The sequence below is a fragment of the Phytophthora ramorum genome (assembly GCF_020800215.1).
Source record: "Phytophthora ramorum isolate Pr-102 chromosome Unknown Phyram_PR-102_s0005, whole genome shotgun sequence".
NCBI lineage: Eukaryota > Oomycota > Peronosporomycetes > Peronosporales > Peronosporaceae > Phytophthora > Phytophthora ramorum.
The window spans coordinates 2,298,887-2,323,121 of NW_027150651.1; the positions used below are offsets into that span (position 1 = coordinate 2,298,887).

Below are 24,235 nucleotides of genomic sequence, written 5' to 3' on the forward strand. Positions count from 1 at the left end.
TCTTCCATACCCAGAGAGATCTTGATTGTAGCGATCCGCGCCGGTCGCGGGAGTGACTACAAGTGCTACCAGGTGTGACGGGGGTCACACGCACCTTAGCCTTAGAGGAAGCGTTAACGCGCTAACCACAACAGACGCCTGGCGTCTCTGTTGTAAGCTTGCCTTCCAGTCGTTTCCGGGTACCGGGTACCAAACGACTTGCGAACTTCCAGGTTAGAGTTAAACTGTCTGTATTAATCTCACCTGTAAGGTTCTAACTACTGTAAACTATCTGCATACTGAACTCCTGTCTAAACTGACGATCTTCCAAATGGGTGGCCCCCATTTGATCCGCTACGGTAAGTCCGACTCCGTACCTAGTGTGATGTACACCATCGTACTTAACGTGCTGCCGAGTGCCACATGTGAAGTACGTACTCGTACTTAAGGTGACCAGTGTGAACCACACCGAAGAACAATGGGTCTCCCCCTTTCACAAGTTCTTTTGCTCGGCAACGGTGTAGGCCAGCGTGACCCCATTACAGCATTAGAGTGGGAGAGAAAGACGTTGTGACTGCCCCAAGAACGTAGCTTTTCAACGTCAAGACGAAACAGGCAGTGGTCTGGCAAGGTGCCAAACCCTGGGAAGCATTTTTATCTGGAGCTGGCATCTCGATGCGTACGTGCCATAATCATGAAGCAGGACAAAGGGATAGTACTCTACCCCAGCAAGGCAATCATACTGTGTGGGTTGTCAAAGGGGCTGGATGGCTTGTGGCAGGAGTCCCAGCTCTCGGAGCACTTGCAAGTCATTATCGAAACGTATCGCGTCGACTTTGAAGCTGGAAGTGCTGAGGACCACGACGACTATGAACGTGGGATTTCCGGAGACGATTCCCTTGTTGAGGCTACTGTGTAGCTATAACGTCTTTTCTACATTGTCTATTAGCTTAACTGTATATTGAAAGGGGTTAGCACAATAATATTTGGGTATTAGAGAGGTGAAGCTTCTAGTTGCCCAGACCTTCACCCCTACCGCTGACGCAGAGGAACCATGAGACCGTTTGATTGGTGCGTTGGCAATCCTATTGATGGTTGCTTGGGTTGGACTTCGAGAACCACACACAGCAAAACTGATGCATAAGAATTCAGCATAATGTGAGACTTGAACCCTCGCCATCTTGACCAGACAATTGCACCCTTTACCGTCTGAACAGAATGGGACTATTATCCGGGGGCGAAATTAGTGGGACTTCTCGTGCAATATTGGAGATGCAGAATTGGTGTGGCCCATGCTATTTGCGCAGCCACATTAGTTTTCCACCCACACTAAAGACATATTTTGCTGTAGCTGTATATGAATAAGATTGCTAGAGTAAGGGAATGAACTCCCTTGGCCGTGTCTCCCTCGACCCTGACGCCAATAAGCCAACAAGACCAGCATAGCGGACAGCAGCAGAGCAGTAAAGACCAGCGGGGAGTCATGGGAGACGTTCACCTCAGACGGGCAACCAAGATCCAACGCGACAAGATTCAGATAAGGTCGCAGTGAGTTGCGATGTTCTCTCGAAGAGGCACAGTTGCTGGATAAGGACCAAGCGACGAGTGAGATGCATGTATAGGTTAGACTAAGCGCAGCGACAGAGCTAAATCTGCGGCCTAGCAGAGAAGCGAGACTGTCGGCGGAGTGCACAAGCAGCCGGAGCAGCGAAGTTGACGTGCCGGTGTGGTACGGGTGACTGACAACCAATATACCTGACAGTTAAGTGACGAAGTGTCTTCAAGAGCAAGCCGACGTGCGTGGACGGCTAGTCCCCCAAGTGTGTAGAGAGACGGGTCCGTAGAGTCGTCGGTATCAGAGCCCGCAAAGCACTGTTAGGTGATCAAACAGAGAGTACTAGGAGCCCCCGTGAGCGATTTAGCATAGATCTTGACTACACTGCGAACAACCCAGGAACGCGACTACTGCCCGTCATACCAGTTTAGGATAGCTACGTGCATTGGTAGGACGGCAGCAGTTGTAGCCACCGGACACTCTCTCCTAGCTCGGGACAGGACTGGAGTTGACGTAGTGCGGACCCCATATGAACGGCAACGCAATCGCAAGACGCGGGACACTCAACAACAGAAGGACAACAGACGGAAGCTTACTCTAGCACACGTATTCATTTGATGTTGGTGTTAACTTTCGTAAACCTAAGCCCACCAATTGAAGCGGGGGCGAGCTTTGAGACTGCTCCAACCCTTCCTGCCGTAGAGCGGCGGTGCTCGGCTAGTACAGTAGTACGTGTGCCGGTCCATGTGGGTCGCCGGCTGTCGAGCGATAGCGAAGAGGCTCCGATTCGCAAAAAAAACGTATTCGTAACGCCGAAGAAGAGACCTCATTGGTAAAAAAAAAAAAAAAAACTGTAAGTATGGTGTGGGCCACACTTGTAACTCACGATCGGAATCGAGAGGTGCCCTATCCCACGTGTACTATCCTCCAATCGCAGCGCTTCTGCGGATCCGGCGCTCCGAGCAAAAGAAATCACAAGCCCAAGAAGGCCCGAGTCCGCGCAGCTCGTCGTGTTCCCCGCCGAAGCGTCGCTCGTCTCTGCCTGAAGCTTCTCCTCGTATCTGTCGCTGCTGCTTCAGTGCCCAATCTCCGTTTGTGTCCGTCCCTCTCTCACTCTCTTCTCCACCTCCGCCTCCGCCTGCCGCCATGGACCCATCCGAAGTGACGGTACTGGTCGTGGAGGATGACGAGTTCACGCGCATGGCCACCATAGATATCCTCAAGTCGTGTCGCTACACGGTTTTCGCGGTGGAGAATGGCCGCCAGGCACTGGACCTGCTCGTGACCAACCACGCCAAGTTCGACCTCGTACTGTGCGACGTGATGCTGCCCGTGATGACGGGCATCGAGCTGCTGGACGAGATCCAGAAGCACAGCACCACGCTGGGCCACATCCCCATCGTCATGACCTCCAGCAACGAGGAGATGGACGTCGTCACGTCCTGCCTCAGCAAGGGCGCCAAGGACTACCTCATCAAGCCCATTCAGGTGAACACGGCCAAGACTCTCGTGCGCCACGTGTGGCTCAGCCGCCGCCTCGAGCGCACCTCCAACAAGAGCATGTGGCAGGACATTGAGGTTATCCGCACCATTGGCAAGGGCACGCACGGTACTGTGGTGCTGGCGCGGCGTAAGGTGGACGGAGCCGTTGTGGCCGTCAAGCGCGTGCGCATCTCGCAGATCTCGGAGAATGGCCGCAAGCAAGCGGACAACGAAGTCATCCTGCTCAAGTCTCTGTACCACGTCAACATCGTGCGCTTCTACGACCACTTCTTGGCGGACGACGAGCTGAATATCGTCATGGAGTACTCCGATGGCGGCAACTTGCGGCAACTGGTGAAGCTGCGTTCTCGCGAGAAGATGGGACCGTTCCCGGAGCCTGTGATTATGAGTTGGTTTGCGCAGCTTGTGCTGGCCGTGGCCTACATCCACGGCAAAAACGTGCTGCACCGCGACCTCAAGGCGCAGAACGTGTTCCTCACGCACAAGAACGTGGTGAAGTTAGGAGATTTTGGTATCTCCAAGGCCTTGGCCGGGGACGACACGGCGAACACGGCATGCGGTACTCCTGAAAGCATGTCCCCGGAAATTTGCCGTGGTGAGCCGTACGGCAAGAAATCAGATATCTGGTCACTCGGTTGCATTCTGTACGAGATGATCATGCTGCGCCGACCGTTTGAGGCATCGACTCTGCCAGAAATCTTCACCAAGATTTGCAAGGGTGAGTTCCCGCCTATTCTGCCTTCGTTCTCACGCGAGCTACGTCTACTCGTCCAGCTCATGCTGCAGCAAGATGCTTCAAAACGTCCGTCGATCGAAGATATTTGTCGGTTCCCGTTTGTGCAGGCACCCATCCAGGCCTTCCTGTCTGAGCACGTGGCGGAATTCCAGGAAGCACTGGAACTTGAGGCTAAACTCCACCAGCCATCACTGTACAGCGGTGGCAACCCACCAGGCTCGCCAGTGTCTCCGGCGCGTCGTCGCAACCACAACAGCAGCAGCGAAACTCCGGCGAGCGGATTTGGTGAGTCAGTTCCTGAATCGGGCTCCCCTGTTTCAAGTCGCAGTGACGGCTCAAGCAATGCTGGCTTCAACAACGGAAATCTGCGCAACTCGGCGATTGCTTCAGTTGCTATCGGTCTTGCTGCTGAATCTGTACCTAGTTCAGGGGCTCGCCCGCAGCAAAACAGTGAGCTGTCCAAGATAGCAGCAGACGCTCCAGGTTTCGTTGAAGACACATTCGCTGACAAACTGCGTGCGCAGGTTACCATTGGGGACGTTCGTATCGGACTGTTCACCACCTACACAGCCTGCATTGGAGCTGATGAACTTATTCGTGTGCTGAAGACCACATTCGAGAAGACCGGTGAGCAGGCTGTCAAGATCCTGGCTGATTTTATCAAGACGCGCGTGCTCGCTGTGGTGTTTTCAGAAGACATTGCTCAGCCCGATTTGGCCGCGAGTAGCACGTACCTGCGTTTCCAAGTGGACGAGCTGTTTGTGCCGCTCAACATGAAGTATGTCTGTGTCGACGGCGTCCAGCAAGGCCCCATGGAAATTTGTCTGCGCGTGCGTGAAGCGATTGCCAGTTTGCATGCGCTAAAGTCTTTCCCACGCGGAATTGCAACTGGTTTTAGCCTTCCGAATCATGTGTCGGTGACGGCGAGCAGCACCACAGAATACTTTGACGCGCCGCTTTGCCAAAAGTATCGTCGGTTCCTAAAGTTGGCGTCTAAGCTGCAAAAGATTGACGTTGGAAATCTTCCCAAGCACGAGCGCCAGCCGTTCTTCATCAACATCTACAATGTCATGGTGCTGCACGGTCTCATTGAGTTCGGTGTACCGCAGAACATCGGTCAGTACAAGGCCTTCGAGCGAGATGTTGCTTACACGATTGGTGGGCTGGACTTCACGTTGGGTGATATCAAGCACGGTATTTTGCGTTGCAATCGCAAACCGCCATCGAACTACTGGGAACGCCAACTGCAGGCACAGGATCCGAAACTCCAGTTCCGACTCCATATTCGTGATCCACGCTCACTGTTGGTGCTGATTGACTGTGCGGAGCCTCTTCCAAGTGCTGAAGACGTTCCTATTCTAAAGCCAGGCCGCACGGACACGGATCTGGAAGAGCAGGCGGAGAAGTTCTGCGAGCGGCTGGTTGAGGTGAACGAGCGTACCGGTGAGGTTGTTCTGCCGCGTGTACTTCGTATATTCCGCGATGATTTTGGATCTTCCGAGGCTGAAATGGTATCGTGGCTGGTGCAGTACATGGATAACGCTCCATCAAACCTCGTGAACTACCGCGTAAGGTATCAAACGGGCATTTCGTCGTGATTGAAGCGATGGCGCAGCACCCCTCGCGTGAGGGTTGGTTTGGTTTGTCCGTCTGAAATGGAGGTTTTTCTTCCCACTTCTGTTCGCACACTTGAAGAGACCCTCAAAGTACCAGCGACATATCTGGTCAAGGATACCTCTTATGTGCTGGAGTAACGTTTCTTGTGGCAGATGACGATGGTAGCGCTTGTGTTGATTGAGGGATTGAAGCAGCCGACTAGCGGGAGCAGCAGGTCAAGCATATATGCATTTATAACAACAAGCGCTATTTTGTCCTTTGCTTCTTGCTCTTGTTTGTAGGATTCACGGCAAACCGAACGACGAATTATTTTTTGGTTTTTTTGCATTTTCCGTTATCGAGGAACGTTATCGCCAGGAACGAACACAGGACTCCACGTTGACTGAGCAGCAAACGAACGGACGAGACGGCCAACGAACGTGTCGAGCGGGAGACAGCATATGTACAAGCGAGTCGTAGCTCGGCAGCGTCCGTAGACAGCGGCCAGGGTAACATGAGGCAAAGCGAGTGAGCGCGGCGGCGGGATGGCGAATGGGTAGTTGTGGGCTAAACTGACTGTTGTATGTAAGCAGTTGTAGCGAGTCGATGGGCATGGGATGGGGTCTCATGTAACGCGAGGCAACAAGACCCACCTGCGCTTCTATAGGATGGTGCATTTGAACCCAGACTTCTTGGGCGGCTTCTGCGTGGGCGTCGGTCGCTCCACGTGCACGGGGCGCTCGGCTTTCCTGATCTCGCGCACCACCTGGTAGAAGCACTCTTCATTCAATATCTACAGCAGCATGAAGCAGGCCACCGTCAGAAATAAGCTCCATCAAAGCTACCAGCACGGCAGCCACCTACTCTCTCCTTGGCACTGGTCTCCATAAAGGCGCAGCCCCACTGGCGAGCGAGGTCTTTGCCCTCGTTGGCCACCACCTGCCGCTGGGCCTCCAGGTCGCACTTGTTGCCCACCAGGACAATGGGTACGTTGTCCACGTCCTTGGCTCGAAGGATCTTGTCCTTGAATGCTGCAATGTCGTCGAACGAGCTGCGACTGGTCACGCTGTACACAAGCAGAAAGCCTTTGCCCTCGCGCATCCACTGTACAGCACCCAGTTAGCTTCTTGTGCCTTCATACCCCTTCTTCTCTTCGGTATCGCACCTGGTCCTGCATGGACGTGTACTCCTCCTGCCCCGCCGTATCCAGAATGTCCAGCAGCGCAGGGCTATTGTCGATGGTAGTCTGCTTCCGGTAACTGTCCTCTGTTCATCACAAGATAATCCACAGGATGCGTGAGTGATTACTCCCGGTATCCCTCAAGGTCATTGCTGCTGTTCGCACCGATGGTGGGGTCATAGTCCTCCAGGAAGTTGTCGGTCACGAGGCGGATGGTCAGCGCAGATTTACCCACGCCACCACTGCCCAGCACCACCTGAAAATAAGTCACAAGAACGACCGTCAGACGCAATTCTACAAGGGGGAGAGAGGGAGAGAAGGATGGAGAGAGAGGGAGCGAGCTGGGAGATACGAACGCACCAACCGTCCTCCTGCTCCGCTCTACGCGACTCCCCTCTCCACCAGCGAGGACAGCAGCACGTACCAGTTTGTATTCCTTGTTGTCACTCATAGCGGAGGCGTCGGCGGCGGAGGAAGAATGCGATGGAGGCGTCGACTGCGGGCGGCTTCTTCCCTCTGTGTGAGTCTATTCTCCCGCCTGGCCCGCACTGAAAGTCTGTGCGCATAGCCGGTCACGCGTCGGCGCATCCTCCTCAAACGAGTCTACGATTGGCAGAAAAGACAAAGGGGAAGGTCTACGACCTGTTTCCACCAATCGTATCCGCGACAAACGGGCGATGGCCAAGGGTACGTTTTGCATGTACCCCAGTGAGGACGCGAAACGTACCCAAAGGTTACATTCCTGATAACCTGACCTGGTCTCACACTTCTTGCAAGAACATGGCGGCGGTGGAGCTCCTCGCGACGGGCGGCCTGGGGGCCGTGATCGCGTTCCTCGCCATGTACCTCCCCGAGTGGCTCTTCCCGCTCGCTGTAGCGTGTACGGGCGCTTGAACCTCTTCCCACCCCTGTTGTTATTCTAATTGTCGCTCTGGGTTACAGTCGGACTGCCGCTCGTCATGTACGCCATCATCTCGCTGCTGGAGCTGATCATCCTGGGCTCCAAGCGCGACCAGATGCAGAACCAGCAGCAGCGGCGGCCACGCGGCGTCATGCAGATGAGCCGCGCGCTGTACGATCAGCTGGACGGCGAGATGCTGCAGCTGCTCATGAGCAACCGAGACTTCGACAGCAACGACTACGAGCGCCTCATGCGCCTTGAGGCGCTCAACGAGCGCAAGCGCGAGGGTGCTTCCCCTCATCAGATCCAGCAGCTGCCCATCGTCACTGTGACGTACGTGCTGTTTCGCGCTCTATCGCAAAGTGGACATGTTGTCCAGATTGTGGGCTGGCTGGCACTGTTGACGCCGGTAGAAGCGCTGCTAGACTGACGTCCGTTGTGTTTTGCCTTTGTCGATGCGTTTCCTACTTTGCAGGGAAAGCATGTTGCAGGCGTCCGAGAACGCGAGCTGCGCCGTGTGTCTCAGCACCTTCCAACTGGATGGCCGCGTGCGCATGATGCCGTGCTTCCACCGCTTCCACCAAGAGTGCATCGATCCCTGGTTGCAGGAGAAAGCCTCGTGTCCGGTCTGCAAGTTTCCAGCCATCGCATGAGCCTCAAGACGTTGCGCGTTGTATGACGAGCTTCAATAACCTCGGTTTTGTGTATCGTACTCCAGTAAATGTAACACTCGTTATTGTACATAATTTCTTATCCTCTCCTTCCATTCGTCAAAACCCAAAACTAGACCTTATTGCTCATCCATTGGTCAAAACCCTCCCCATACAAAAAATCCTCCTCCAAACTCGAATCCTCGATCGACCTCACCAAGCTCCGCTCCTCCATGACGCAGCCGTCGCCCGCCAATTGGCGGGGCGTTTCCTCCCAAGCCAGCCGTGCCACCTCCGCGGGCAAGGCGCGGCCTCCCACGCGCTCCAAGTCGCAGCCCAAGCAGCGCATCGCCAAGCCCAAGAAGTCCGCTTTTGAGCTGGGCGTGGCGCAGGCGCGCGCGTATGCGGAAGGCGCGAGCCCCGAGCAGCTCGAGACGCGGCTGCAGCAGCTGCTGATGGGCGCCAAGTTCGCGGACGCCGCCTTTCTCATCGCCGCCAGCCCGCACCTGAGCACGCGCTTCCAGACGGCGGACGTGGTGCGCCTCATGCTCGAGCAGGCCAAGAGCCCACGCACGCTGGAGCAGGCGGGGCAACTAGTGCGTGACCTGCAACTGCAGCACAACGACGCGCTCGTGACGCTGCTCATCAACGAGATGGTGCGCGCGCTGCAGTTCAGTGCGGCGGTGCGACTGGCGCAGGAGATGGTGCCGGGCTTCGAGCAGCTCGCGGCGTCGGCGGCGACGGCGGAGCGTCCCATGTGGACGCCACCCGCTCTGATCCAGGCCATGATCCGAGTGGGGAAATTCCGCGCGGCGCTCAAGTTCTCCAAGCAGTTCGGGCTGCTGGACACGTTCCCGGCCCCGCAGCTGGTGGCGGGCATGCTGGAGACGAGGAGCTGGGAGGAGGCGATCTCAAGCGTCATGGAGATGCAGCTGTTCAAGGAGTTCCCGTTGGAGGCTCTCGCAGTGGAGATGATGAAGCAGCGGCAGTGGTCGCAAGCGGTCAAGTGCATGAACAAGTTGTCGGATAAGGACGATACCAGAGCCAAATTTTACGAAGCTCTGGTGCGCGAGACTGCACATGTAGGCGATTTTGTGACCTCGTTGCGATACCTGCGCGAGTTTAAGCTGGATCAGGGCAATGGAGACGCGACGTTGAGCTTGCTGCGATACTTGGTGGATGCTATGCTCGCACACGGAGAGTTCTACAAGGCGATCAAGTACGCGATCAAGTTCAACCTGGCGAAGAACCCGCTTGATGACGCTATTGCCGCCGCTGAGGCTGCACTGGCTGCTGCAAATGGCGACGAACTGCCACCCCCAAAGGTAGAAGATGACAGCAACTATTTGCCGCAGTACAATGTCGAGACGCTGATTCGCAAAGCCGTGGAGGGCGGCCAATTCCACGTGGCAACAACGTACATCAAGAAGCTGCGTCTTCGTGAGAAGTTTGTAGATGAGCTCGTGTCGATCGAGAAGGCACAGCAGGCTCGGCTGTTAGAGTTCCGACAGTACGCACAGCTGCGGCTGGCGCAGTTCGAAGACCCAGCACTCCAGCAGAACCTTCACGCATTGTTGGGTGAGGAGGCACATGATGAGATTGTTGAGCTTGAACCCGTGGAGGTGGAGATTGTCCTGTCTGAAGAAGTGGAGATTTTCCCTCGAAAGAAAAAAACACACCCGGTCGAGCAAGAAGGCGGGGGTAAAGCGAAAGAGAAGCAGGGCCAGACACCCATTTCTGAGAGCGAAAGAGAACAACCGAACGCTCCTGATGAGACTGCGGGTCAGTCGCGTTTTGGGTTTGCGCGGGCATCGTTGCCTACACCCCCACCGCCCCCGAGTGTTCCTGTCCCAGCTGTGGAAGAGCCTAGTACAGATAGCGATAACCAGCCTCGCAGCAAGTCTGTGCCACCTGGGAAGTCAGCTCCCCCTCCTGGCCTCTTCAATGCCGCACAGGGTGCCCCTCCTCAAAGCAACCCCCAAAATGGTGCAAATTCCTCAGGTGGTGGATTCAACTTTGCCGATTTCGCCAAATCGGTGCAGGTAAGCGGTCCACCACCTCCCGGTTCGGCTCCTTCGTCTCAGCCACTTCAACCACCACCCCAGCCACCTCAACCATCGCAGGAGCAACCATTTTTGAACCAGCAACAGCAAGGCCAAGCGATGTATGGTCGCCCCATGCCGAATGGTCAGTTCGCAGGCGGGCCACCAGGATATCCGATGCCACCGATGATGCCGCCGCAGAACCCCATGTACTTCCCCCGAGGAAACATGCCGCCTGGAGCGATGCAGCCGCAAGGTTACCCGCAGCCACCACCTCCTCCGCCTCCTTCGAACAGCAGTAGCGGTGCGTTCGACGTTGCTGCTCTTGCGATGCAGTTCCACAACTCCAGAGGCGGCAGTGGGTCGTCAGGATTCGGCTCGTTTGGTGCTCCACGTCCACCCATGGGTTTTCCTGGCGCCCCACCGACTGGCCAACAGCTCTTCCCAAGCATGCCCCCACCGCACTTCGGCGTGCCTCCTCCCCCGCCGCAATCTACATTCAAGCCCAGCATGTCGTACACCTCCGTTACTACGACACGCCAGAAGAAGTAACCTCATGTGCTTCGCTCTAGCTTCAACTCCGTATAGTAGTAGCTCAATCTGCATATTTGCATGTGCTGCACGTTGCATTTTTCATATTGCATGTTGCATTTTTCGTAATTCTCGGGCGCTAAAATGCCACAATCAAGAAGAGTACTCAATGCTTGGCATGCAATCTCTACCCTCGTGGTGCCGGTTAATTGTTTTTCTTGGCCTTGAGCTTGGGGTCAATATCTTCCCAGGCTGTTCCTCGAACGCTAAGCAGTCGAGCAGCACGCTGGCTCAGGTTACCACTAAAGAATACAGGTTAGACTTCAGGACACCAACACGGTCCAAAATGCTACTTCACTACCACGATAAACGTACCCGCATTTCAAGTCACGACGACTCAACTCTAGCTTTAAGCTGTCCAGTCCCAGCGCTTCAAGGGAGTCGATAGTCTCGAATTTCTGAAGGTCGATCGGGGGTTCTGTAGGAGTTACTTTCTTCTCATGTTCCTTTGGCGCCTGGGGTGTCTTGGACCTGGTTTTCGTCGCTGGGCTCTTTTTACTTTGGCTCTTGAGTTGGACTTCTTCGGAAGTGAATCCTTCGGGGTGCTTAGCCGTCGCCTTGGCAACTCCAGAAACGTCTACAGACGCGGGGATTACTGTTGAATCATCTGTAGCAGCAGCTTCGAGGATATCAATGACAGGTTCAAACCCAGGAGCTTCATAAACGAATGGCTGAGAGCCAATGTTCACTAGCAGAATCTCTGTCTGCTCAACACTGATAGCTGGGAAGAAGCCTTGATCACTTGAAGTATGTTTAACGTTGCGGAATGCCACACCAAGATCGATTCCATTCCGAGTGAACGAAACGGTACCCTCGTCGAGATCCAACAGGCACCCGATCACATCGTTCTTGTTCCAGGAATCACCCGCAGCATACTCCTCGTCCTTTCCACCATTCCATTTCACCTGACGAGCACCATCGTAGGCCCAAGACCGCTCGTGGTCGCCTACGCCATCTCCAGTCTCCGAGTTCGCCAGGAACGTCGAGTCTGCCCAGCCAAGCTGCACCACTCCAGCTGTCACAAGTCGCACTTCGTAGTACCATTTGCCTTTCGTCACGGCGCAGCAGTGGCGCGCCGCCGCCGTGCCAAAGTTGCCTCGGCCACGAAGTTCGCACAGTCCGTGCTTGAACGTCGTCCCCACGCTAGCAGTCGCGTTTTCTTCGCTGCCTTCGCCAACCAGTTCCAGCCACTCCTCCACAACGGGAGGCGGGTGCTGCGCCGAGCGCACACTGATGCGTGTGGTTGCATCGGGCGGGAGTACCCGAGCGTCGGCCTCCTGTAGCTCCATCTTGGCCTTGGCCTTGGTCTTCCGACGTCGGAGTCCGCTTTTAATGGCGTCCAGCACATCGTCAGGCATCTCCTGTTCAAAGTCGACATAGTCTTGTAGCTCCTGCTGCTTGAGTCTCTGAGCATCGTCTCTCTTGGCTCGTTTAAAGTCCGTCAATCCTTCTCCACGCAGTTCCTGCTCTCCATGAGCAAAGTCACACTGTCGTCCACGTGGACAGCCCCACCACCTCGGAGCCCCGTCAGGTGGGGCACGTCCTCCTTCTCTAGCCTTCGCCCAGCTCTTGCAAAGCACCGTGTTGCGCCGTCTCTTCATGTACGACTTCTTCACTCCTTCCGCCCACGAGGGCGTGGCCAGGTACCACCCGGGGATACCGCTGGGCGTCTCCTCGTCCATCATCTCCTGGTCCGTCACACCGTCCTTCTCCCTTTTGGATCGGGCCTCTCCGTCCTGCTGCCACTTGCTCATGGCCACCTCCTGGTTCACGTGGCGCAGTCGGCGTCCGTGCAGATCTCGACACGCGCCGAAGTTCGTCGTGGCCTTGGCGCCCGAGGCCTTCCCCATGCTGCGTAGCATGGCTCCGAAGCCGCCTTTGCCACCACGCAGGCCGCCGCGGAGCCGCGCGCGAATGATGGCGGGGAAGCTGGGCACATGGGCGAGATCGTCCAGCTTGCGGCCGTCTACGTAGAGATCCAGGAGAGACGCGGGTACGCCCTCGCGCTGCTGGACGAAAGACGCAAGGCGCTCCACGCTGGCCGCGCCTGCATCCAGCGACAGGCACAGCGTGCGATTGAAGTGCACCAGGAACTGCAGCTCATCCGTCGCCATTGTCGGTGGTGCTGCCAAACAGGAAATGGGCACTAATTGTGTTATGAATTAATGACAGCCGTGGGAAGTCACTGTTGCAAGAAGAGTGACATATCATCTAATCAGATTTTGTGACGTTCCGTAAAGTTGGTTTTGGTCAGTATCAAATTTGCTGATCGATCATGTCGACGGCGACGCTGCTGCTGGCGCTGTTCCCGGCAGCATGTGCGGCGGCCCCCACGTCGTCTCAAACGCTCTCTTTCTCTGTTCTAATAGCCACGTCACTCGCGCTTCTGTTCGTGGCGGTTGCAGCCAAAAAGAAGCTCTCCAGGCCTCAGCAGACGCCTTCCAAGTCGTCCACTCCCTCCGTTCTACAGCGCGACGACGTCAAGGAGCGACTGGCGGAGACGCGCAAGAATTTGCTTCCTGTTGATGCTGTTGTGTCGCTAAGGCATCCCCAAAATGGCCAAAAGGTGGGCTCAATTCGGAGCTACGACGCGGATTGCGACCGCTACGAGGTGCAGCTCTCGGCTTCGCAGGCTGTGACGCTCCAGAGCTCCGAGGTGCAATTCCCGACGGTCTCGGGTCTTTATGTGTACCCTATAAAAGGCTGTGCTGGTGTTTCATTGAAGCAGACGCAGCTGACGCCGAGAGGTGTGCTCCACGACCGAGAGTGGGTCATTATCGACGGTGGACGAGACAAGTTCGTGAGCCAAAGAAGATACCCCACAATGGCTCTGTTGCACCCCAAGTTGCTCCCAAGTAATGACTCTGTTCAAGCTACGGGTGTAGTGCTGACGGCCAAAGGGATGCCGGATCTGGAGGTGCCGGTGGTGGAGAACGGAGAGATGCGCGTTGTGCGCATCTGGAAGGACCAAGTGGAGGCGGTGGACCAGGGAGATGCTGCCTCGAAGTGGCTAAGCACATTTCTACAAGATGATAGCCGCGCTTTCCGTCTCATGCGGATGAAAAAGGACTTCACGCGTCCCGTTAAGCCCAAATATGCACCTGGACACTCCACCAACTTTGCCGATGCGTTCCCGTTCCTCCTTGCACTTGAAGAATCACTGGAGCAGTTCAACACGACTCTGGAGACTCCGATTCCTATGAACCGCTTCCGCCCAAAGTACGTATTTCATATCGAGCCATTGATGATTTATTTGCTGGGTTGACGTAGCTGTGGGTTTCCTTGCCGAACAGTATTGTGCTGCGCGGCAGCCCGCCGTTCGCAGACGAACACTGGAATTGTGTCACGATTGGGGGTATTCAATTCCGTAATGTGCGGCCTTGCTCGCGCTGTGGTGTACCGAGCGTGGATCAGGCTACTGGCGAAGTCCACCCGCAACGTGAGCCTTCCCGTGCGATTGTTCGGGAACGCAATGGTGTCCTTTTGGGCTTCACTGATGGCAAGAAAGTGGAGGGATACTTCGGATCCAACATGGTCTTGGAGACGACGGAGGGCGATTCGATTCCTCCGCGGATTGATATTGGTGCAGATGTGAAGGTGCTTACACTGAAGAGTGAGATCATCGCTTGATTGCCCCTGCACAAACTCATATCTACAGACGTCGTGCAGTGCGCATGTGAATACAGATGTGGCGATCAATTGTGTTCTCATTTCCTTATATTTTTTGGAATCTCACTTACTAACACGGAAGGCGTTATTTGGCTGCGTTTCCTGTTCTCCTGTTGTAGCGCCCTCCATCTCGCACACTTGGAAGCGCAGGCGGGTTCATGTGAAGACTGCTTTTTGTAAGCTCTGCAGGTAGTGATACCGTGTAGCTGTCATCACTCAGCTCCGATTCCTTGTCGGGAATTGGCTGTGGTGGCAAAGGGCTGAGGTCTATCTTCTTGGGTGACGCCGACGATGTTGAAGGCTGTGATGCTGCTAGTGGCTTGCCATCAGCTTTATCTTCTTCACGTCGGGTGAAGGCGGTTGGGAGAGGCTCGATCTTGATCGGAGATGACGACCGTGGAGACGATCGCGGAGATGTTGTAGTGACTGCAACACACGAAACGGTGCTGGGTCGTGGTTGTGCCTCGCCTTGTGGCTTGTGCGGTAGCTGCAGCTGGAAGTCCCCAAACTGTTCCGAAGTCAGTGCTTGCGACTGCAGTAAAGTTTCTGCTATGTCGTCACTGAGGGTGCCCGGCAGACTGCTGGTTGGGCTAGCTGGCTCACGTGGAGTTCTAGCGGGGGACGAAGTTGGTGACAATGTTAAGCGTGTAGGTGATCGAGAAGGCGAGTGTGGTTTCGATGCGCTATCGTGAGATGTAGCTTTGTCTCCAGTCTCGGTACTGAAGTTGATGGTGCTAGCCGATTGAGTGAGACGGCAAGTGGAGGGTCTATGAACGCTGAGTTTTTGAAGTGACTCCAAGTTCAGTTCCAAGCGCTTGGGGGCATGCCACTTATCGATGAGCAGGGCAACGCAGTCTGCATGGCGTCGTAGTGATGCTGTTGAGCAAGTGGTGGGCAAGTGGAACAGTGCCATGGCAGTTCGCACGCAGATTGCGTCAAAAAGAACATCCCCAGTGTCAAACTGCTCAAGTTTAGCCTCAAGAACGCGTAGGCATGAAAGCACGCGATCCAATGATCTCATAGCGTACGCTGGTAGTTGGTGGAGTCCTTGGAACTGAAAGTTGCAACCGATGTTGTTGCTGGCGCTAAGGTGGCTTTCGCTTTCGCTCCGCGAATGCTGTATTGTGGCCGCAGGGTTTCCAAATGTATTCGGAGAAGGAAGTTTTAGCGGAGGCACGGGAGGACTGTTCAATAGCTTTTCAACAAGTTGGCTACTGAGAATTGGTTCGCGAAGGTGCTCGAGCCAGTCAAGCAGCAGTATCGCGTGAATGGAAGCGTTGGGGCACAGGGCTGAGGCTTCTTCCCAGGTCCATTCGCCAACGTTAAAGCCGACTTTGATGGGGAATAGCTGCTCACGCGTGACAGCTTCAGGTACCTCCATGTCATTCAGCGAAATTCCACTGCTGCCTGCTTGGGACTCTCTTACTGCTGCTGCAATGAATTGTCGGTGCCGTTCAATCAATTCTGCGGTTCCTGAAGGAGTCGCGCGATAAAACTCTTTAGTGGATTCGCTGGTTCGGGGCCAAGCCTCTTGCTGACGCACGCACAGGTGATTTATAAAGGCCGACGCGACGGCCACAACGTCAGATGCTGCTGCGATCGCGCTTTCAACTTCGACGCACAGGAAATCAAGTACACGCGGCAGATTGGTGTTTACTGCGCCTTCACCATGTAAACGGCGATTCTGGTGCTCCACAGTCTCTGCAAGTGTAAAGCGGTCATGCACCTTTGGGAGGGCGAACACGACGCGAGCGGCATTGAGGTAGGCGTGGAAGTCGTGCACAAACTGAGTCTGCCCCGTAGTCTGCACGGATCCAGGTCGATCACGACGCACGAGACGAATTGCTAACTCCGGTGGGATATTGTGCAGGAAAATGAGTGCACAAGCTATGGTAATGCCAGTCCGTCCGTAACCAGCATGGCAATGCACCGCCACTCTGTGGTGACCAGTGAGCAACACGGAGGCGATGACCTTGACAATATCCATCATAAACGATTGCGTCGGTGTCGTCATGTCTTCCCAACCAAAGTTGTAAAACCGAACTGCAAGGAAAGCAAGAACGCGTTAGACCACTAGATGAATGCAGCACGACATGTACGCACTGTTGTCAGCCATGAGGTCCTTCTCCGGATCATAAGGGAAGCCGCTAGCTCCAAGCCCGTCACCGCAGTACGGGTGTTCACCTGGAAGTGTCAGATTGAATACCGCTGTAATATTCAGTCTCCAAGGACACAAACAGCAAGCGTTGGGGTCGACTTGTTAGTGTCACCTCGTGCAGGGATTTCATGAAAGTTTACGCACTTGTGGAACTGCTCGGCAATTTTGTACTCGTTCATGAGTCTCGAGGACGGCCGCATCATCGCCAAGGCGCAATCCGCCACCCAGTCAGCGTGCAGACCCCGCACCGGTGAATCCAACTTGGCCAGCGCAGCACTTTCACTGCAGCGCTTGCAACGCGCACCACCGCATAGTCGACACTTGACTTTCAGTGTCTTCTCCCATTCGCGAGCTTTCACGGGCGACCCCATCGCAGCAACTCAGCTCGGCAACTACCGATGCAGTTCTCACGCGCCGATTGCAGGTCGGGCAGGTTACAGAAGCTTCGTGTGGGTTCGTGACGGCTAAATGGAGTGAGCTGCGGAGAACCGCCAAGTCGCCAAACATAGATGGCTACAATTGGTGCAGACAGCACTGGCAGTGGGTGCTCTAAGCTCTGCAAGGTTACACAAAGTGGTCCAAGCCAAGTGGTCTAGTGTTTTCTTGCAATGAAGTCCGGCTCGGGGCGAAAGTCGTCCTCCAACGCGCTTGTCGGTAGTAAGCGCTCGCCACCGATGACTGCCAAGGCGCGACGCAACTCGAACGCTGGTACTCACGCAGAAGGCGCAGGCTCCTACAATTCTCTTGACTATGACCACGGACGCCAGGCGCTACCATCCCAACCGCAGATACTACCCGTGGGCAGTGCCGATTTGCTGCTTCAACTTCAACAGCTTCAGCATCAACAAAGCCTTGCAGCTTTTTGCTACCCTACAACAGGTGCCTCCATCCCACGCACACTATCTCTCGGGCCGAGCGCATTTCCATCCACAGCTTATATGGCCCCAGCAGGACTGCAGCAACAGCAATTTTTGAGTGCGCCGGGAAGCTCCAGCGCCAATCGTGAGTCATGGGGCGTGCCACCAACCGAGAAAAGCGGCCAAGTCCTAGAGCAGCTAGGATCCGTGCTAGAGCAGATGAAGCAAGAATCGGAAGGCTCGGCCGCTGCGTGGCGCGAAAAGCTAGTGGAGACGGCTCAGTTGGCCGGGCAGCTAGCTGAAACTCGAGAGCAGCTGACTACTGCCACAAACAATGAACGTGCCACAAGCGAGGAACTTGCACGAGTCCAAGAAGCACTCGAGGCACTGAAGGCCGACGCAGCTCAGAGTACAACGCACCACCGCGAAGAACTGTCAGTAATGAACGATGAAGTGCAGCGGCAGCAACAGTGCGCCGATGAGATCCGTGAAAAATGCGAAGCTGCACTCCTCGAAGTGCGCACGGAGCTCCAAACTGCGTGTTCTCGCTACGAGCAACAACAACAAGAACAACAAGAGGGATTTCGTGCCGAGATGGACGAGTTTCAGCAATCTTCTGAGGCTCGAGTTCAAGAGCTAGAGGACCAACACAACGCAGAGCGCAACAAGCTGCTCGAGACGCTGCACGAGCTGGAACAGGCGAAGCAAGAGCTTGGCCAGCATCTTTGGAACGCTACCAAAGAACTGGAGACTGCATCTCAACTGCGCGAGCAACAGCTTCGCTCGCAGGCTCAGGATGGCCAGCTGGAACTTGCCCGTTTGCAAGCCGCCGCTGTTGCACGAGAACGCGAGCTTCAGGTGCAAGCAGAAACTCAACGCAATCAGTTGCACGAAGAGCTCAAGAAACAGCTAGAAGCTGCTAGAGCTAGTGCCGATGAAGAGCGAGCTCAAAAGGAGGAGCTCAATGCTCTCATGGTGGCTGAAGTTGCTACATTCCAAACACAAGCAGAGCAAATGAGCCAGCAACACGCAGCAGCACTCGCTGAGCATGAGAATCAAGCACAAGAGGAGCGTTTACAAGCCCTAGAGCTACGAGAAAAAGCCGAACGCGTTGTGCGTGAAGCCCAAGACGAGCTTCGAGAACTACGAACCGAGCTTCAGAACACGAAAGCTGAAAAGACCCGCCTCGAAGCACAGGGGTCCGCGGAAAATGGTACCCTACAGGAGCTGAACGAACAGCTACGGGAGACTGCGGGTCAGCTGGAGGATTCAAACTCTCAGCTTCAGCAGCTCTCGAGTCGATGCAAGACTGCTGAGCGACTGACGCGGCAGTGTCTCGATCTCATTACACAAGCGCCACTCGGCTCCAGCTCGAATTCAGATGAAGAGGAGGAAGACGACAATTCTGATGAAAACGATGACCCACTAGCGCAATTGCCATCTGTAGTTCGAGCGCTCAAGCAGCTCACAAAAGTGTCTGGTGCACTGGAGCCGTTGCAGTTAAAGGTGCTGCGCTTACAGCAAGAAAGCGATACTGACCGTGAAAAGCATCGGACACGGGAGCAAGAGCTTCAAACGCAGATACAGAATACGCTACAAGAGCTGGAGGCTGCACGCAAGGATGCCAAAACATTAGCTGAAGAGCTTGCACAGCTTTCTCAAGCTGCCGGGGGCCAGGAGGCACAACTTACACGCTCGAATGAGCAGCTTCGTCAACAAGTGCAAGAGCTCGAGCACCTTCGGTCTGCAAGTGCGTCGCAGATTCTGCAGCTGCAAAAGGTGTTGGATGCACAGCGTTCTCGAAGTACAGCGCTCGAAGCGGAGAAGCGCGATTTGCTGGCTGAAGCTGAACAGCTCAATGCTAGTCTGGAAACACAATACCGAGCAGTAAATGACAAGCAGCTGGAGCTGGAGCAACTTCGTGGCTCCTACCGAGAGCTTCAGCTCACTCACAGTGATCTCCAGGAAGCTCATGCGGACTTGGAAGAGAGCGCGAGGCGAACAAATGAACATCTCGCTACCCAGCTTCAGAACACCCAACAGGAAGCTCAAGCAAAACTACGGGAGGCCCATGAGCTTCGAAGTGAGTTAGAGCGAACGACCCAGACTTTGAGCGAGGAAAGAGACGCTCTAGTACAAACACGGGATGCAGAGCAAGCCCAGCGCTCCCAAAGCGAGCACGAATTATCTCTCGCACTGGAGGAAAAGACGCATCGGCTAGAAGAGATGCTTGTCATGCTTACCCAGCTGCAGAACAAGCTCGAGCATTCAGAGCAAGCTCGTGCTCAGGATACTGATGTTGCTCGCCAGCAACGGGATACACTCTCACGTCAATTGTCAGAAGCCCAGCAAGCTCAAGCACGGGCAGAAACCTCGCTAGCTGCAGCAGTGCAAGCGCAACAGGAAGTGCAAGCGCAAGCTCGGTTTGAAGTTGAGCAGCTTCGAGCAACGCTAACACCCCAATTTGCTGAACTGGAAGCGCAAAGGGAAGCACAAGCTGCAGAGCTGCGCCGACTGGAAGCTGAACTTGAGCGTGCCACACGCAGCAAACAGTCGTTGCAAATGGAGCTTCAACGAGCTGCAGACGACACTCAAGATGCACTACGAGCAGTTGAAGTTGTCCGCCGAGACGCTCGAGCGCAAGCTCAGCAGTTTGGAGAGGAGCACGAAAGACTTCGACAAGAGCTCGAAGCCGCGCGGATTGAAAATCAGGACAATGCAGCACTCTCCGAAGAGCTACAAGCCAAGATCACAGCGATCCAGAGTGCTGCAAATGCTACCATTGATGATCTTGTAGCAGAGCTACAAGGTGCGCAGGACGCTCTTGAGCTCGAACGTGCTCGTGCCAAGAAAGAGAAAGATGGAGGCACAACACGCTCCAAGCTGCGCGAGGTCGAGGAGCAGCTACGGACACGTGATGCACAGCTTCGTGAAACCCGTGATGAAGCTGCTCGAGTGCAAGAGCAGCTCGAAGAACGTCTAAGCGAACTCGAACTGAGGCTACAGCGCACAGCAAATGCCCTCGAGAGTAAGAAGCAGGAAAATGAAGCGAAGACGCGCGAGATGGAGATGCTGTCACGCCGTGCCGGTGAGGCTGAGCGAAAATTGGCGCCACTCACAGCTACACGCGACGCTCTTCAAGCCAAAGCGAACGAGTTGAAGCAGGCACTAGACGCAAAAGTGCGTGAAGCTCAGGATAGCGAAGAGAGAGCTCGAGACGAGGTTCTACGAGTGGCTCGAGAGCGTCGTGCTCTCGATGTGCAGCTTGCAGAAGTCCGTGAAGACAGTGAAGCTTCGCAGCAACAGATTGTGCGAGCACAACGCGAAATGCAGGCAATGAAGCAGGCATTAGAGCGTGCAAAAGGTGAATTGAGCCGCTCGGGTGCTGAACTGAGGGCAGCTACACAGCGCCTGGAAAGCGTACAACAGGCAGCTAATCAGACGATAACCGATGCCACTGCTCGAATGCAGGCAGCGCAACAGCAAGGTGAGCGTACAGCATCTCGATTGCAGCAAGAACTCGATCTGGAACGAGAGCGTCGTCGTGAAGCTGAAGTTCACCGGGCGGAGCTTCAGCGTGTATTGCGGCAGCAACAAATTCAGCCTCCAGCAGTGGCAACAGGCTCGAGAAGTGATGATAGCAGCAACCAAGCTCGAGTGAACTCGCCGGACAACTGCGATTCGAGCCCGGAGCTTGTAGATAGACCACCGTCGAGCCAGTCATCGGGTCCTACAGCCGACTACCGCAAGTTTTACTCGAACGAGCCGCTGACGTCGGCTGAACTCTCGAATTTGCCCATGGCTGTCATCAAGGCTCAGCTTGGACTCGAATTCAGCCAGGGCAACAACCCTTCCATTGCAGCCTCCGGGTCACATAAGAGTGCGAGCAAAGCTAGAATCCAACATCAGCACAAGGAGCGCTACGCTGCAAGCAAGGACAACCACAACGACGACGAAGATGACGCGATCCCGCTCCTTCCGCTGGAAAAGCTGCCCTAGTAAGCGCCCTGCATGTCTTCATCGTCCTTGTTTTGCATCCGCAGTTTGTAGCTCACTTTATTTGCTCTGAAACAGCTCGCCAGAGGCAGACGGCCGAGAGAGTTCGTCAAGCAGTCCGACAGAGATGGCTTCAAGCGGAGGGCGTTCAAGCTCACAGCTGCTGAGTTCCCGCAGTTCGCCATGGTCGTCTCGGTCGAGTGGTAACAGCCACCTCTCGTTCTCCAGGAATAACGCCGCCTCGCCTGCCACTAGCTCCACCAGCAGCCCAGCCGCTCGCAAGAATTCAGTACCAAGTGCTGGTACCAAGAAGAAGAAATCAAAGCAATCGCGACCTGCTGGACTTCCTTCAGCGTCAGGGATGCCCTACGGAGTCGTCTCCTCAAATGTGTCCCCTACAAAACATCAAAAGCCCAAAGCTCGCGGCAAACTCTTGCCCCGCATCAGTCTGCAGTGAATAGCAGGACTAATCTTTGTAAAATGAACACAGTCTGGGTTCCATTGAGATTTTTCATACTCACGCCGAGCGGGGCAGCATCATGGCGGAGCTTGTCGACGTCGGGAAGTGGTAAATGTACACCGGGAATACCACGTCCGCCGGGCCCACTGCACAATTACTCGTCTGCTCTTCCTGTTCTCCAATTTGTTCTGGTGCTGGTTCTCTCGACGGCACGAGGTGCTTCTCTAGCGGCGTCAGGTTCGGGATCCGATACAGATACGTGATGACTCGACACCCTGCCAGCTTCTCGAGCTTTGGGCGCACCAGCCTACAGGCACAAACACAGAGTCACACGTCGAAAGTGCTCGTTAGTCACGTGCAGCTGGGGGTGGATGACTGGATGACTGGACGTACGACAGGCCGCGGCCGATGAGGAAGAGGAAGACGACGGTGGCGTCAGTGGGGATGTCGAACTCCAGCGCGTTGGCTTGGTGCACCGTCACGAGGTGGTCCACGCCCTCCCTCTGCGCGGCGTCTCGCGCCTGTTGCGCGCGCTTGGGGTCGATCTCGACGCCGACGGCGCGCACGCCGAAGCTCCGCGCGGCCTCGATGAGCAGGCGGCCGTCGCCGCAGCCCAAGTCGTAGACCACGTCGGAGGCCTGTACGTGCACGAGCGCCAGCGCGCGGCGGAAGGCGCTCAGTGGCGTCGAGTAGAGCGTCTTGCGCGGCGCGAGCATGGGGCAGCGAGGGGGCGAGGTGATGCAACTTTGGCTCGCGATCCAAAGTTGCGCCACCAAGGACCGGAAAACGGCGAAAATGTGACGAGGCTCCAACCGTTGGACGAGCAGCAGCTGCAAGACAAGGCAAAAAGGGCTGAAGAGCAGACAGATGCGGGTTGATCTAAACGATGCATGGGATTATTGTTGATTCGGCTCGGTGTAAGTAAACCTCGAACAAGAAATAGATACGAAGGGTGGTGGGTGCCGCCCGCGGACTGCGCGGCTTGAAGCGCTAGACTGCTCGGTCTTCTTCTGCTGCTTCTTGGGGACGGAAGACGGAGGAAGCTGCTCTTGGGGCCGCGCACATATAATATATACGTGCTGCTGTGCTGAGGGGAGCGTGCAGCTCTCTCGTGGACAATTACCGCGTACCCTTCCAGGGCAGCGCCACGTGCTGGTGGAGGTGCTCTTCTCGCTCGTGCTCGAGGTCGGCGGGGTTGCTGGTCGTGCTCTCTGCGGGCGAGTGCGTCGCTGCGTAGCGTGCGTAGCTGGTGATGCCAGCGGACGTGAGCACCAGCGGCATGACGGCGTTCGCGGAGCTCTTGGTCACGGCGGCGACGATGGTGGAGAGCGGCATGGCGACGATGAGATTTGGGGGCTTGGAGCTGGAGCTGGAGCTTGTGGAATGCACCAGAACGTGCGTGGCGGACTTGCGACCAGGCAACTTGAGCCTCGGCGAATCTTGGCGTTGCAGCCACTCACTCGCGTCCCTGAAAATCCATCACTGCTCTTCCTATATTTGGAAAGCGGTTAATTCCGTCTAATTAGACTTAAATGTAGATGATTAGACTAATTCGCTGTAGGCTTCTATTTTCGTCGTGGCTATGTTACTGGCGACAGTCAAAGGGGTAGGGTTCTCACGAGTAGTGATTGGCCGAAAATAGTAAGCGCAATTAGACGGAGGCCAACGGTAGAATCTGAAATAGCTTTCTATGAATAAATCTACAAATATAGGTATGTGGACCACACAGATTGAACTTTCGGTGAACGCCAAATCCTGACTGCAATGGCTTCGCAATGCATGGAGCAGCATTTCGTGCTGCGGCATGCCGACGTGCTCTATCGAATCGCATCCAGCTCAACGCTGTCTAACGTGGCATGGATGCACAGCAGTGGCTGGCAGGCAGGCAGTGCGCACCCTGTCTTGTTTGCAATTTCGGTGCTCGTTGCTCATCGGCGGCGTTCGTCATCAGCGGCGTCATCGCAGTCAATTGCGGCCTCAAGTAGCTCACTTCTCTGGCAGAAGGAGTACCACTCGTTTGATCCATCCCCGGCATCGGTACCACAGCGTGCAAGGTGCGCTGTTGCACGCTGCCTCACCGAAGTTCGCCGGTCGAACATTATAGCGCTCTGTTCTTCTTACAGTATTGCACAGCGACAGTGGCCGAGACGTGCGTGTAAGTACGAGCCCTTCAGCAGCACCGAAGCAATGGTTGCCAGCGACAAGCAACGCGCCGAGCGCGTCCAGCGTCAAGTGTCCAGGAGATGACACTCAGCGTCTTCAGAAGACGCTGATGAGACCCACAGGCGCCAAGCACCAGCAGTGTTGCCAACGCAAGGAGGACTGGTGAAACTTCGATTTTCGGTGCATGCTGCCCGCGGGA

At 55.5% G+C, this 24,235-nt stretch overlaps 10 protein-coding genes across 10 annotated transcripts; 5 read left to right on the forward strand and 5 right to left on the reverse strand.

Moving 5' to 3' along the window:
* Positions 1 to 2,680: 2,680 nt before the first annotated feature.
* KRP23_6447 (Serine/threonine-protein kinase Nek5) lies at positions 2,681 to 5,371 on the forward strand (the record flags this gene model as incomplete). The annotated part of the gene is made up of 1 exon (XM_067891639.1): positions 2,681 to 5,371. The coding sequence occupies one exon, from the start codon at positions 2,681 to 2,683 to the stop codon at positions 5,369 to 5,371; it is 2,691 nt and encodes an 896-aa protein (XP_067745976.1).
* A 659-nt stretch (positions 5,372 to 6,030) lies between these two features.
* On the reverse strand, positions 6,031 to 7,000 carry KRP23_6448 (Ras-like protein 1; the record flags this gene model as incomplete). The annotated part of the gene is made up of 5 exons (XM_067891640.1): positions 6,031 to 6,162; positions 6,234 to 6,473; positions 6,535 to 6,635; positions 6,715 to 6,805; positions 6,974 to 7,000. The coding sequence occupies 5 exons, from the start codon at positions 6,998 to 7,000 to the stop codon at positions 6,031 to 6,033; spliced, it is 591 nt and encodes a 196-aa protein (XP_067745977.1).
* A 329-nt stretch (positions 7,001 to 7,329) lies between these two features.
* On the forward strand, positions 7,330 to 8,103 carry KRP23_6449 (E3 ubiquitin-protein ligase SDIR1; the record flags this gene model as incomplete). The annotated part of the gene is made up of 3 exons (XM_067891641.1): positions 7,330 to 7,429; positions 7,492 to 7,783; positions 7,926 to 8,103. 3 exons carry the CDS (start codon positions 7,330 to 7,332, stop codon positions 8,101 to 8,103), a joined length of 570 nt encoding a protein of 189 aa, XP_067745978.1.
* Positions 8,104 to 8,333: 230 nt separating this feature from the next.
* Positions 8,334 to 10,694, forward strand: KRP23_6450 (uncharacterized protein; the record flags this gene model as incomplete). The annotated part of the gene is made up of 1 exon (XM_067891642.1): positions 8,334 to 10,694. The coding sequence occupies one exon, from the start codon at positions 8,334 to 8,336 to the stop codon at positions 10,692 to 10,694; it is 2,361 nt and encodes a 786-aa protein (XP_067745979.1).
* A 184-nt stretch (positions 10,695 to 10,878) lies between these two features.
* Positions 10,879 to 12,847, reverse strand: KRP23_6451 (E3 ubiquitin-protein ligase RNF123; the record flags this gene model as incomplete). Its single annotated transcript, XM_067891644.1, has 2 exons — positions 10,879 to 10,975; positions 11,049 to 12,847. 2 exons carry the CDS (start codon positions 12,845 to 12,847, stop codon positions 10,879 to 10,881), a joined length of 1,896 nt encoding a protein of 631 aa, XP_067745980.1.
* Positions 12,848 to 13,008: 161 nt separating this feature from the next.
* Positions 13,009 to 14,363, forward strand: KRP23_6452 (Mitochondrial amidoxime reducing component 2; the record flags this gene model as incomplete). Its single annotated transcript, XM_067891645.1, has 2 exons — positions 13,009 to 13,952; positions 14,027 to 14,363. 2 exons carry the CDS (start codon positions 13,009 to 13,011, stop codon positions 14,361 to 14,363), a joined length of 1,281 nt encoding a protein of 426 aa, XP_067745981.1.
* Positions 14,364 to 16,055: 1,692 nt separating this feature from the next.
* Positions 16,056 to 16,931, reverse strand: KRP23_6453 (Protein tyrosine phosphatase domain-containing protein 1; the record flags this gene model as incomplete). Its single annotated transcript, XM_067891646.1, has 4 exons — positions 16,056 to 16,064; positions 16,129 to 16,445; positions 16,506 to 16,586; positions 16,673 to 16,931. The coding sequence occupies 4 exons, from the start codon at positions 16,929 to 16,931 to the stop codon at positions 16,056 to 16,058; spliced, it is 666 nt and encodes a 221-aa protein (XP_067745982.1).
* A 567-nt stretch (positions 16,932 to 17,498) lies between these two features.
* KRP23_6454 (uncharacterized protein) lies at positions 17,499 to 21,870 on the forward strand (the record flags this gene model as incomplete). Its single annotated transcript, XM_067891647.1, has 2 exons — positions 17,499 to 21,415; positions 21,492 to 21,870. The coding sequence occupies 2 exons, from the start codon at positions 17,499 to 17,501 to the stop codon at positions 21,868 to 21,870; spliced, it is 4,296 nt and encodes a 1,431-aa protein (XP_067745983.1).
* Positions 21,871 to 21,930: 60 nt separating this feature from the next.
* On the reverse strand, positions 21,931 to 22,589 carry KRP23_6455 (Protein-lysine N-methyltransferase; the record flags this gene model as incomplete). The annotated part of the gene is made up of 2 exons (XM_067891648.1): positions 21,931 to 22,180; positions 22,267 to 22,589. The coding sequence occupies 2 exons, from the start codon at positions 22,587 to 22,589 to the stop codon at positions 21,931 to 21,933; spliced, it is 573 nt and encodes a 190-aa protein (XP_067745984.1).
* A 403-nt stretch (positions 22,590 to 22,992) lies between these two features.
* KRP23_6456 (uncharacterized protein) lies at positions 22,993 to 23,208 on the reverse strand (the record flags this gene model as incomplete). Its single annotated transcript, XM_067891649.1, has 1 exon — positions 22,993 to 23,208. One exon carries the CDS (start codon positions 23,206 to 23,208, stop codon positions 22,993 to 22,995), a length of 216 nt encoding a protein of 71 aa, XP_067745985.1.
* Between the last annotated feature and the right edge of the window lie 1,027 nt (positions 23,209 to 24,235).